This window comes from Hipposideros armiger, unplaced genomic scaffold, assembly GCF_001890085.2.
Source record: "Hipposideros armiger isolate ML-2016 unplaced genomic scaffold, ASM189008v1 scaffold_184, whole genome shotgun sequence".
NCBI lineage: Eukaryota > Metazoa > Chordata > Mammalia > Chiroptera > Hipposideridae > Hipposideros > Hipposideros armiger.
In genome coordinates, this window is record NW_017731534.1 from 774,603 (window position 1) to 789,096 (window position 14,494).

Sequence of the window (14,494 nt, forward strand, 5' to 3'; positions counted from 1 at the left end):
TGGCCTTCCAGAAAGCCACAGTACATAAACGTATATTTTGGGATACAATTTTTAAAAGGGCTGCTTAATGGGACAGTAACGATTAAAAAAGTTGTAAAACACGGCAGTAGGCTCTAACCTCCATTAGGTCAAAGACCATGTAAGTTTGTTCACCAGGTGCTGAATAAATGTTTGTCAACTGAATTTGTCAGCAGTAAGCTCTATAGCTCCATTAGCTTAACCTTCTGAGAAATGCGTAACTGTTGGGTTTTTCTCCTCGGCAAGAGTGTATATTATGTAATGTAGAACCTTTCAGATTTCAGGGGACATTACAATGTTCACTAATTTTACCTTATTTCTCTGTCTCAATGTTTTGATTCACCATCCATAAAAATTACCTTTAAGTCTTTGTTCAAATATCATCTTCTCAGGGAAGCCTGAATACCCCATTTAAAATCGCAGTCACCTCTTCAGCCCTGCCCCATCATTCTTTACACCCATTTTTGTTTTCTCCATGGCACTTAGCTTTTCAGCAAATTATACATTTTCCTTACTTATTTGTTCATTATTTATTGCCCTATGGGAATGAAAGCTCTATGCTGAGCAATCTTTTTTTTTTTCCTTGGGTTATTAGTTGCTGTATTCCCAATGCCTAGAACATAGGCCTTTAGTAAATTCTATTGACTAAAGGAAAACTGAGGAGGAAGTTGTCCAAGGTCAGGATAATAGTGCCAGTAAGAAGCCTGTTCAAGCAGTATCCCCTGACTGGAGGCAATGTTAAGTTAGGTAAGTCTGGACACACATTTTACTTAGATTAGTCTCTGATGAAAGCGTTCAGAAAAAAGTGAGTAAATTCATTCATTAAATCATGCTTCCCTTATATGATCACATAAGACCACCTGTTTGTTTAAATCATCAAAATGCATAATTTATTTTAGCCATTAATTCCAGTCTCTTCTAAAAGAGATACTTTTACAAGGGTAAAAAAAAATAGCTCCAACAGCTTCCTCTTAGTAGTTTATAATTTTGTTTTTTGTCTTTTGATCATTATAGAGATATTCATTGTAAAGAGCAAAAATTTTAAGTGTATTTAGCTCAAGAGACTTTACCTATGTACACACTCATATAACTGCCACCCAGATTGAGATAGAGAATATCTCCAGTCCCCCAGAAAGTGCCAAGCACCCTTAACCCTTCCCAGTCAATAGGGAACTACAATCCTGACTTCTGTCACTATAGATTAGTTTTGTCTGTTCTTTAACTTTATATAAATGGAATCATATAGCATGTATTTTATTTTGCTCATTATTGTGTCTATGAGATTCATACATAGTGTGGCAGGAATTCATCCTTTTTTTTATTGCTGTTTAACATTTCACTGTATGATGTTATGACTGCATTGTATGCCCCAAAAATTCACATGTTGAGGTCTTAACCTCCAGTACCTCAGAATGTGACTGTATTTAGAGATGGGGTGTTGAAACTTAGTTAAGTTAAAATGAGGTCATTGGGGCATTCCTGACCCAACATGACTGTTGTCCTCATAAGAAGGTTAAATTAGGATACATACTCGTACAGAGGTAAGAACATATGAAGATGGAAGGAGAAGACCATCTACAAGCCAAAGAATGAGTCCTCAGAAGAAGCCAACTCTGACAGTGCTTTATTCTCAGACTTCCAGCCTCCAGAGCTGAGAAAAGCAATTTCTGCTAAGCCCCACTGTCTGTGGTACTTACTACGGCAGCCCTAGCAAACTACCACATGTGAATGTACCACAATGTTGATGGACATTAGGGTTAATTTTGGTTTGGGGCTATTATGAATAAAACTGCTCTGAACATTCTTCAAGATGTCTTTCTAAAAACATATGAATACATTTCTTTTGAGCATATACCTTGGAGTAAAATTGCTAGGTCATAGGGTAGGTATATGGTTAGCTTTAGTATATATTGCCAGTTATCCAAAATGGTTGTACCAATTTATACCCCAGTAATAAAGCTTAGTGTCTATTTTTTTCTTATAATGATTAAAGACACTGATTAATTTACCTAGCATTAATTTCCATTTTATGATATAAGTCAATATGAGAGTGAAGAGACATCAGTGATTTAGAACTAGAAGTGTGTCTATCTATGCACTGACATTATATGCTGTGTCTTTCATTCATAAAATAAAAATTAGAGCCGGTGACTCTCCTGAATTTTTGCAACATGGTTTGTTTTTCTACTTCTAATTTATTTTCCATGGATAGCAAACATTCCAAGAAACCTAAAAATAAGATAATTTGTCTTGTCTAAATATCATTTCCTTTCTTTCAAGAATGTGCAAGATATATAAAATTATTTTCAGCATGTAAATGTCCTGAATAAAACAAATCTGGTATTTTTCCAGTAATCCAAAAAATATTAAGGATTCTGAGGTGGTTTACTTGGATTCCCAGGGCCGAGATCCAAATCTATGAGGCTCTATTTATGTTACTATTGTGATTGGCCTTTTTAAAAATGATTATGTTCTGGGTATTTACATTCAGTTCACTTATAGAAATCATCTCTGGGTTCTCCCAAAGATTCCTAATCAAGTAATAAAGCACATCAAATATAAATCAACTCTGGCCAACTTGCTTCCTCATCTGTGATGCAAGAGACTAGGAAAGCAAAATGGTCTAGGAGAGATGGTGCAGGGATTGGGATCAAGAGACTCAAGTTCAAAACTAAGATTTGCTGCTTACCAGATGTACGACCAAGTTAACCAAACCCTATGAACCTGTTCACTGACTGCTAAAGTGGAGATAGCAACATCTATTACACAAGGTTCTCATAGAGATTAAATAAGATGAAGTATGTGAGGTATTGAGCCCAGTGCCTTTACAAGAATATATACCAGCGAGCTGTTAGATCTATATTATGTGAGGTACATATTTTTGTCTAAATGGATTTGTAAGTAACTTCCAAATTTGAAATTCCTTGTTGTATCTATGTATACCAGTCAAGTTTACTTGGATATACCTCCACTTCATTTCTTCTCCTCAAGTCACAAATGTCCATTCAACCACTTAGATTAAATTGAATTTTGAAATGCTCATTCACAATAGGAGCAATAATTACAACACTGAATATGTGAAATAAAATCACTCATGCTAATTATAGAGCATACCCTGGGCTTTATATTGAAAGACCCTCAAAATAAAGATTTTCCAAATTATTCTCTACAATAACAAATAGGAAGTAAAATGATGAAGCTAGACTTTTATGAAATATAAACATGACCAGACATGTGGTACCAGACACAATTCCAAGTGTATTATATACTTAGCAAATCTTCACAATAACCCTGAGAGGCAGATAAACTAAGCTTTATTTACAAATAAAGAAAGGCTGAGAGAGGTTAAATTCATTTGCTCAGGGCCACACACAAAGTTATTAGCTATTAGGGACAAAAATCAAACCCAGAACTCTGTGACTCCAAAGGTCACGTACTTAATCCCTCTTTTCCATTTTCGTACACATCTAATTTTTTTTAAAGCCTTACTATCCTGAAAAATATCCAAAAGGCATTTTAGTGGTCAAATGACATTTCTATCTGGAATCAGCACTCAACGATACATAAACACAGCACTTCTAGGATACAAGCTCTTCGTCTGGAAAACGGAGCTTACCTTTTACAGAAATGTTGAAAGGTTTTTCCACCATCCCAGCCACAGTGTTCACACTGCAGACCCAGACTCCCGAGTCAGGGGGCAGGATCCGGTGGATGGTGAAGATGGCCACTGAGACATGACCCGTGTGGTTAAAGTCTTTTGGCTGGAAAGGTCAGATACAGAATAAATAAATAAATAAATAAAAGCTTCTAGGGAGGCATAAACACAAAGGTCCTTAACCCTGACACCATCTCATTGTTTAATGAGAAGTTTTCTAGGAGAGATTAAGAAGTTCAATGCAATGCTTGTATAATCATTGGCTTATTTCCAAAGCCTATTGTAGTAGCCCCGAAAGTTTATATTGGATTGACGCCCTCACAGATCCTGCTGTTGTATTTGTGTGTTTGGGAGTGTGGGGTAAATACTTGCAAGCAAGGAGTCTAATTCCTTTTCAACTGCTTCTGGTAAGTAACATTTGCTCCTTTGTGGTCTAATACAGACATGGCTGAGTGAGAGGAGAAAATGGCTTCCTCAGTGTTTGAGGGGCTATAGAGTGTGGTGTTAGGAGAAAAGTCAGGGCTCTGAAGACACATGGACCTGAGTTCACATACCAGCTCTGCCACTTTGCCCAATACCTTAGTTACTTAACTTCACCCAACCAGTTTTTACTTCTGCAAAACCGGGACAGGTAATATTAAGTAAGATGTTGGATATAGTATGGTCGGCCCCCACTAGATGGTAGTTGTTACTTCCTTTAATTCATGGAGAGGCCAACAGGATTTTGGAAGCTTTAGTTGGTTTCTACTACCTTATAGGTTGTTTGAGTGGAATTAGGAACATCTAATGTGTGCACACAGGTAATGGCACATTCTACATATCCTGTCCCCAACAGGTCACTTGGATCTTCCTTCCTGTCAAGCTGATTTGCAGTCATCTTTTAAAGAAATCTCTTTTTAAATCTTTAGATAAGAAAATGCACCAACTTCCTGAGGATCACTTGTGACACACAGAAATTTGAGGTGGCTCCTGTCTCTGTTGCGTTTAGGTTTATGGGAAAGAGAAGGGAAATAGATTGGAAAGGTAGCTTAGTCCTTTCCAGCAAGGAAGAACTGCTGCAATAGTGCCCTAACCAGCAGTGAACACCAGCAATGAGGGCAAAGTGAAGGGGTAGGGGGACCCGAGGAATGCATTCAGACCTAAGGGATTCCATGGGCCATGGTTTCTGAACTAGAGACATGGAAGCAGGTCTATCTAGAACCAATTGGGTTATGCCAAACACTCCTCTTCTTTTTGTCAAAGCTAACAGCATCCTAGCCTAGGAAAATGCAAGCCCTGAGTGGAATCTAGCCTTGAGTGGGTGATTACTACATTGAAAGCATCTAGTGGGGTCAGGAGGACAGATTAAGTATAACTCTTACATGGAGCACTGTTCCATCCGGCTTCACCAGAGTCATTTCTTCATTAGCAGGTAGTGGCCAGCCTGATGCTTTGCAGATGGGGTTAAATTTACCACTGTTTACTTCTATGTGATCTGGCAAATCCTCTATCCTTGGGGTTATCCTTGGTATGCCTGAATGAAGAAAACAGCACTGTGAAATCTAATCTTTAACACAGCAGCAGTAGTAATAATAAAAATAGCTACCATTTAGCAGGTCATGCATTAGGCAAGAGCTTTGCAAATATTATATTGTTTTATCATTACATAATAAACTTGTGAGGTGGGTGCTGTTGTAGTCCTTATTTTATAGATGAGGAGACTGAGTTTCAGAGCCCAGATTCAAGCTCAGATATTTATGAATTCAGAGTCTGCACTCTTCACCATAATGCTGTGCTCCCTCAAGGGACCTGGATGTACAGTTTCAATATTAAAATGATCACCAGGGCCACATCTCCCCTGGTCTAACTTTTGAGCCTCCTTCTTGCTTTTTAAGAGAATTTTGACAAAAACAAAAACATAAAACTAGTTCTTCTTCAACTCAGCAGAGAACCCCATGATATTGTGAACCAACAACATGATTGTCAGTTTTGATATATGAGAGATATCTCGTTAATTGGGAAGTCTGCAAGTGGCAGATGATTAATCATATACACCTTTACTTCCAAGAAGTAAAGTGGAATATAACCCACCCACCCCAATCAATTTCTAGTCAACAGCCGAATCAAAGATGTTGCTGCTAATATTGAAAGGACAAAAAAATGCCTCTGGTAGCAACAAATATATCAGGATGGCTTGCCTAATACTTGCGGAGTAGAGAATGAGAAATCCTGAAACATAACAATTTTATTCTGAACTGTGGAGTCTTAGAAAACCTCAGACCACATGTAACTAAATGTGAGACATGTTTGAAAATAGTCCAACACTTTGTTTTCTAGGACATGGAGGTGCTCCAAGAGCAGCTGTCACTTACAGGCTGTTCTGTGTCAGTGGTGGGAGAAGGTAAACACATCAATATTGATTGTTTATATTGATATTCTATTTCTCAGACCTAGAATCAAACAGGTAAAGTGTGTGCAGCAGGAGGGAAAAAGGTCTAATAACTACAAAGTTAAGTCTTTGATATATCTGTATATATCAGAGACTGTGATTAGAAAACATCAAATTTTTCATGTAGAAGTTTTTCAAAGTGCTTTGACACTTTTAAATCATTTCTTTCCTTCACTGTCCCCTTGCATTTTCTGCAGTTGGATGGAGATGAAGGTGGATGTACAGGTGGAGGGTGGAATGGTGTTCATGAAAGGGGGCTTCTCTCTGCAAGCTTGGGGCCTGGATCTAAGTCTGAGAGTCTCACACCTTTTGTGACATCAGCCCTAGAAAGAAGGAGTACAATACAAAAGTCAAATCCTAAAGCTTGTTAGTTGTCCATTCCTTTGGTAGTCCCAAAGCATTTTCTTCCCTTCCTAGACCCGCCCAAATTCCTGCTCTGTAGCAAACTCCCAATGCTGGGGAAAGAAGAGAAAGTAAAAAGCTCACAAGCTAAAGCTTTTGAAAAACAACTGTTGTATTCCCCCCCCCATTGTATCTATTCTGATTTTTAAAACTCACAGAGAAAAGGCTATAAATGACTTACCACTCTGTGTAGATTTCACTGGATGTATAACATTTCTATTTACTTGAATGATAAAATAATATATGTGTATTATTTTAAATTTTTGAAAATAGGCTTCTTTTAATTTTAAAATGTATATTCTGGGCAGGGCTTGGCAAACTTTTCTGTAAAAGACTAGATAGTGAATATTTTCAGCTTTGCAAGCTGTAAGTTCTCTGTGGTAACTGCTCAACTCTGCTGCTGTCGTGTAAAAGAGCCATACGTGATATATTGTAAATGAATGGCTGTGTTCCAATAAAATTTTCGTTATGACAACTGTTGATGGGGCAATAAAAAGAAAGAAAGTACTGATATATGCTACAACATAGATAAATTTCAAAAACAGTATGGTAAGTGAAAGAAGCCAGCCACAAAAAAATCACATATTGTATGATCCCATTTACAGTATATAAAATGTCAAGAATAAGCAAACTTTTACAGAAAGTAAATTAATGGTTGCCAGGCACTAGAAGGAGGGGAGAATGGGAGTTACTGCTAATAGGTACAAGATTTATTTTGGTATGATGGAAATATTCCAAAGTTAGATTATGATAATGGTTGCACAACTCTGTAAACATACTAAAAACCATTCAATTGTACATTTTAAAGGGATGAATTTCATGGTATAAAAATTATGTCTCAATAGAGCTGTTAAAAAAATAGTGGGCCAGATATAGTCTGTGGATCAGAATTTGCTGACCTCTGCTCTACGGTAACTTCTGAACTAGAATTATTTAACAGTTCCTTTTGAGGGTAATCTTTTCTATTTTTTAAAATTTATATGTTCCTTTAAAAATATGTTCTTTCCAAATTCCTCCAAAGTAGTTTTTCCCTGTTGTACATATTCAGGGGAAAGGCTGGTCCTAGAGAAGACAGCAGAGAAGGCAGGCAGAACTCTCAGCCGGCCAGCCATCACTGAATGTGCGACAAAGAGCACGTGGCTTATTCCTATTGGAAAGGGAAATAAAAGCCAGTTTGAGGGTCCATAGAAAAGAATCAGGAAGCTACCCTTTAGGACTTGGGATATATTCGTCTCAACTTCTGATGGAAACAGAAGTGGTTTGAGAACCTTGGGCTGTTGGGGCAAGAATGATACCAGCAAAGCTTGGTCTAGACATGCTGACCATGGTCCTGACCACAGTGTTACCTTGCTTTACCTTCTTTCTCACACTGGAGCCCTTGGCGTCCTGGAGAGCAGAGGCAGCCCTGGAACCGATCACACATCTCCCCGTTGGTGCACCTGCACCTCAGCTTACAGTCTGGCCCATAGTAGCCAGGCTGGCATGCTGCAAACAAAGACATCAAACGCCAGTGTTGATACAGGAGAAGGGAGAAAACTCAGGCTGTGGGGGGCTAGTTTTATTTTTCTCTATTATCAATCTCGCTGATTCATTTAACATAGCATGTGATTTATCTCCATTATTTATCTGAATTACCAGGAACTTAAAGGGTTGGGGAATTCTGCTTCCAGAAGGGTTGAGTAAACTTTCACTAGGCCAACCTTCTCATAAATAACAACTATATTTTAAAAAACAACTACCTGAAAGCACTGAAGAGTTGGTGGGAACCAGGCAGGTTCTAAAGGGGAATTTACATTTGAAAGATGGGAATGGTGTGTTTCCCATTTTTCAGCTTTTATTCTAATGGTTGGGTACAGTTGATATCATGTGGGGTAACTAAACTTCCAAAGAAAACCTGCAGTCTTTCTGACCTGAATAACCAGAGGTCAGGGCAACCACAGCCACTGGAAAGCAAGAGGAAAAAACTAGAAAGGGAGAGCCAGAGAGAGGAAGCCCCAAATCTTTGGCTGGCCTCTGAAACATACATGCTAAGTGCAGACTCAAGGCATCTCAGCTAAGGGTAAAAGAATTGAACTGAGTTTGAGCTGATGCCTAAGAGTCAGAGTTTAGTTTGAGTATATCCAGTTCATTGCTTGCTAAAACAAGAAAACAAAAGTCAACATTCCTCAAATGAATATAGCATAAGCCAGAGTCTGCTCAGTGTAATATTCACAATGTTCAAGATGCAATCCCAAATTACTCAATGTAAAAAGAAATGGAGAATTATGACTCATCCTCAGGAGAAAAGAAAATCTGATCAGAGATCAACCCTGGTGACCCAGAAACAGTTAGAAATAGCAGACAAGAATTTTAGAGCAACTATAATAACTATCCTCAGTGAGATAAAGGAAAATATGCTCACAACACATGAAACAGTGAGAAATCTTAGCAGAGAAATAGAAACTATAAAAAATTACTAAAAAAGACTTTCTAGAATTGAAGAAAACACAATATCTGAAATAGAAATATCATTATTAGCAAGAGAGTGGAAATGACAGAAGAAAGAGTCAATGAACTTAAAGCTAGATCAATAGATATCTGGTCTGAAGAACATAGGTAAGAAAAAAGTTAGAAAAAAGTGATTAGAGTCTTGGACCTAAGGGACAATATAGCAAAGTTCTAACATACAGGAATTGGAGGTCCTAGGAAGGGTCTGGGAGAACACTACACTATTTCAGTTCACAAAATCATAGTGATTTCTTGAGCCAGGCATGAGCTTGGATGAGTTAATAAATGTACCCTTATAAACGTGGATCTAGAGAAACCATTCACTATAAGGCTGATGAAGCTTATGTTCTAGAGCCCTCACATATATGTACCCCTTCCTGGGCCCTAGCAAATTATTCACATATGAGCACATATATTTTTTTAATTTGCAAATGATTTTTTTAATATTCTTTTTTTTTTAAGTGGGACTGACTGGATCTGCCCCTACCTGTAAGCACCTTTTATGTTAAGGTGTACATTTCTGAGGCCAGGTGGTATTCCACCATTGCTGTGGCTCCCTCAGTGCTCCATGGGGAGCAGATTCAGCACTGAGAAGGTACTGAGAGAGGTTTCGCAAGTAGCTGAAGTTTATGTAGGTATAACTCTCCTCTTTGCCCCCTGATCCCAAGCCACTAAAGCTGCCCAGTATGGGTAGTACTAGCCATGTATGGCTATCAAGCACTTAAAATATAACTAGTCTGGACTGAGGTTTCAAAGACTGAGTATGAAAAAAAGGGATGTAAAACATCTTATTAATACTTTTTTCTATTGATTACATGTTGAAATGATAATTGTTTTTATATATTGGGTTAAATAAAATATTTAAATTATTTCACCTATTTCTTTTACTTTTTTAGTGTGGCTACTAGGAAAATTTAAATTATATATGTATCTTGCTTATATTTTACTGAACTGTTCTGCCCTAGAACATTGTTATCGGGTAGCTGGGGACCCATAATAGCTCCCAGTAGCGCCAGATGTAGAAAAAGCTGACTTTGCGAGGTAGTTGCTGAAAATCCTTTGAGGTCTGGCTAATTCACTCCCATTAACATTCCTAAGTTAAGATCTGGCATATTTGGCTACAGGTTCATGTTAAGTTACTGTGTGGCAGTAGATGTGAAATGCTTACTGGAAAGTAGATGAGAAACACATACCTTTGCACTTCATCAAACTGGAAAGTATGTTTTAGAAAGGGCAGAGAGAACCTTTGAATATGTCGAAGCTAGTACTGCATAAGTAAGGTCCACAGAAGATAAGATCTTGCCTTTCTCAATTTTCAAATCCCAAATCCTATCTGGATCTGACCTCAAGCTCCGATATTTATGACCCACTGAAAAAACAAATTTTCTAGGACCTTCCAACGCGAAGTGTGGTCTGAAAACTAACAGCATCAGCACCATGTGAGAGCTTGTTGGAAATGCAGAACCTCAGGCCCCAGTCCAGACCTATGAAATCAGAATCCGCGTTTTCACAAGATCCCCAGGTGATGCATCCGAGAAGCCATTTGTATGAGATCCAGAGTCTTAATGTGGAAGTATAATTAACTTTGGATAAAAACATCTGTGATTCAAAACCCTGTCGCTAGCTCAGCAACGGATAGTTGACTGAGCAGTCCAGGTATATCCTGCTTTACAACTTCCAGCAAACCAGACCTCCTTGGTATAATGGCTAGAGCGTTTTCTGTTCAGGGTGGAATTGGTGCCTACCTTCATTGCACTGCAGGCCCTTCCAGCCTGTGGCACAGGAACACCCATAGGGGTCTGGGAGACAGAACACGTAGGACTTGCATCCTTCTAGTCCACTGCACCTTTCTTTACAAGTTCTGCCAAATGTGTGTACTTCACAAGCTTTGGAGAAAGAAAAGATGATTCAGTCAAACATGCAACCCCTTGAAATGCATGATTCTTCTTTTCTTTTATTTTTTTTTAAAGGTTTGATTTTATTGGGGAATTGGAACAGCACTGGGGAATTGGGGAAAGGGGAACAGACAAGTTGCTGTCATTTTGTTCCTCAGTCTAGTTGTGAGGACGTCGCCCCACCGGCCCAAGTTGGCACCATCATTGCACTCTTCCCGGGTGAGTCAGATCAGTCTCCGGCTTCTGGACGGCCGCTCACTGCGGCTGCTGGCTACACACAGTAGCCCATGGCAATCCACTGTAGCAGGGGCTGCAGCCTACGCCGTCGCCGGCGACCCATGGCAGCCCAGCTCCAAGTCAAGCTGTTGTTCAGCATCTTAGCTGTAGAGGGCAGTGTCACTGGCCCTCATATGTGGGATCCGAACCGGGGCCCTCTGGCATCCCAAGCCAGCTCTTAACCAACGCGCCACTCGGCCGGCCCTGCATGATTCTTCTTTTAAAGGGTCTGTCCAAGACCAGTGAACATGGACAATAATCCAGTGTCAGCTGTGGCATGGGCAGGGTGAACACACCCTTAGAGCCCATTTTATAGGCAATGAAACTGCTCCACAGAGAGGCCATCAGAGCCACGAGCCAGTTCCACAGATTGTGTACTGCACGAACTTGGGGGGTAACATTCACATCCTAGACATTGTAGACTTATATACTTATTGCAACTTCCAGTGGTTGACAATAAAAAGCTTTTAGGAAAGGGCATCTTTTTCTGATTCACACAAAGATGCCATATGCATAGCAGAGGCCATTTAGCTTCTATCCCCAACTCTGTCCAGATATAAAATTTTAGTTCCAATGATGGATTTCTAAATATACAACTGACTCACCAAGTCCTCTTGACTTACGTTTTTCACATGTTTTCCCCATAAACCCAGGCGGGCAAATGCATTCTCCGGTATCTTCATGGCAGACCCCATTGTTCATACAAGCAGTACAGACACGGTTGCATTCAGGTCCCCACTTCTGAGCTTCACATCCTTTTGTTAAGAAAACGGTGCAGTGGTGAGTAGAGCACCTTGACTCAACAAACCAGTAATTTTAGTGGACACTGGTGAATGAAGATAAATAAAAGACAATCCCTGCTCTCTAAAAGCTAATAGCTGAATGTGGGAAACAGACACGTAAACAGGAAGTAATGGTAGAAACAAAGACAAGCAACACCTAATCCTGTCTTATGGGTGGAAGAGAGCATAAAGGAAGGCTTCCTGGAGGAGGTGTTATATGAGCTGAATCTGCAGGACCACCTGAGGAGCAATGGAGACAGGGCTGAAGACGGTGTTCCAAGCAGAGGGGAGACTGAGAGGAGAGAGGGACATGCTGGGGTGGGGGGGAGTTAGGGGAGCCGCAGGTGTGTTTAGATCACAGAGCAGTGGTTTTCAAAGTGCGATCCTTAACCAGTGGCATCTCCATTACCTGGGAATCTGTTAGACATGCAAACCTCTGACTCTCCACCCCTGACCTGCTGAAGGAGAAACCCTGGAGGTGGCCTAGCAATCCACACTAACAGGTCCTCCAGATGACTGTGATACATGCCGGAGTTTGAGAACCTCTGGCCTAGAGTATGTGGAGAAGTAATATGGCTAAAAAGGGGAAGCGAGAGCTAGTGGTGTCCACCTATTTTTTAGGTAGAAAACATAAGTAGTGAAAGAAGATATACAAAACCTAAAGTACAAGGGTGGGAAAATGCTTCTAGATCCATGTGTCCTGGCTACTTCTCTCTAGCACTCAGTGATTTTAGATAGTAATTAGGCCCAAGGATACCTTGTGATATAAGGTAAACCCAGGAAGGTTGGGGTGACCCTTTGTGGTCAGGAATTTTATTTAATTTCTCTTCTGAAAGGAACTAGTATCTTTGTCCCTGAATGTTAGTTTCACCATGGTAAGCTTGGACCTGTGCCGACAGCTGATATAACCTTATAATTTCTTTGGCAAGAATTCTTAGTTATCAGTATTTTCTCTAAAATAATCAGGAAGACTGTGTCAGCATAGGCCGTTTCTTACGGGCTTCCACTTATAACACTACACAATGACTAGAAGCTAATATTTACATGCCTTAATATATAAAGAGAAAAATACTTCTGCACAATTAGTGATTTGTGGAGAGCCCAACCACAGGTTATTTGCACATGTTGAAGACTAATAATGATAGCAGATACTGGAGTTGAAAATGGGCTTCCTGTTATATTAAACTAATGTCTCTAGCCCTGTACCTGTATGTAGACCTGTCTCAGCTTCACACCTAATCCTGGGAAGGAAAGAATAAAGCTCAAGGGAATAATAGGGGTGATCTCTTGGGGATGGTGAAGCCAGGAAAAGAGTTTGTTGATAAGTAACAAGTATGCAATTAGGCTTTGTTATTTTCTTCAAAAGACTTGTGATTTTGTATTTTAGGAAACTATGTATTTATGGCACACAGAGATAAATCTTATAAACTTAATGCTTGTGAGAAATCTTTTGTCAGGGAGATAATTTATACTGAAATGAAATCCTATAAATATAACCAGTGTGATTTGTAATACACAGTTTTTAAGCATTGACTATTCCTAGGCGTCAATTCATCCTGGAAAGATACCCTACAGTTATGAGAAATGGATAAATGCCTTCAAATGCCTGTTCCTAATTTTTTACTAAACGTGAACGAAGTCATACTGGGAGAAAATACTTTTAAATTGGATGATCGTGGCCCAACTCAAAATTTTTAGAATGATTTTAGATATTAGCAGCATCTCTCCAACAGTTTCATTGAAATACTCCTAAGGGCAAAAGAGAGTAAACATGTGCTCCTAGCAATCTGAAAACAAGACGACTTGAAGATCAAAATGTGTTTGAAGTCTTTTGCTTTACCTTAAAAGTTCAGGTGAACCTAATTATTTATTTAAAATTTCATTAAATTTATTGGGGTGACATTGGTTAGTAAAATTACATAGGTTTTAACTCTACATTTCTATAATAATCCTGTATATACTGCACTGTGCTCACCACCCAGAGTCATTTCTCCTTCCGTCACCATATATTTGACCCTCTTCTACCACCCCCTCTCCCCTTACCCTCTGGTAACCACTAAACTATTGTCTGTGCCTCTGAGTTTTTGTTTCTTTGCTTGTCTTGTTTGTATGTTGCTTTCAGTAAATTTTAGTCTATGCCAAGACATGTTTGTTTTGCTATTTTAAAAAGAGCTTTAAACTTTTTACCACATATCAACATCTGATGTTTCTGATATTGCTGGAAAAGCTGCCCAGATTCTGATTATCCTCGTACATGGTGCTATATCAGACTGGTGAGAAACCATCTAAATGAAATGAATGCAAATTCTTTCTTTGCCATTCAGAATCTCCATGACCATAATGAAATAAAAGGGGATTTCAACTGCCCTAACTAGATGACCACATTTTTTTTCATTTCTATTTCATATTGCAATACCTGCTTATGTATGTATGTACCTGCTCTGATTGGGAATTATCCAAGAAACAGTGGCTTCTCTTATTATCCTTGTATTCTCAACGCCAACACAATGCCTGACACAGAGCTATAATCAACATATATTTGCTGAATGAG

The 14,494-nt window shown here is 39.1% G+C and overlaps 1 protein-coding gene across 2 annotated transcripts in view; it reads right to left on the bottom strand.

The window, feature by feature from the left end:
* TEK (TEK receptor tyrosine kinase) overlaps positions 1–14,494 on the bottom strand; it is a 112,810-nt gene that overhangs the window by 42,585 nt on the left and 55,731 nt on the right. For both annotated transcript variants that reach the window (XM_019652686.1, XM_019652685.1), the window contains exons 5-9: positions 11,785–11,916; positions 10,736–10,876; positions 7,860–7,988; positions 5,035–5,186; positions 3,635–3,779 (exon numbers count right to left, since the gene is read on the bottom strand). In XM_019652686.1, coding sequence (XP_019508231.1) covers positions 3,635–3,779; positions 5,035–5,186; positions 7,860–7,988; positions 10,736–10,876; positions 11,785–11,916 — 699 coding nt within the window. The remainder of the gene's footprint in view (positions 1–3,634; positions 3,780–5,034; positions 5,187–7,859; positions 7,989–10,735; positions 10,877–11,784; positions 11,917–14,494) is intronic.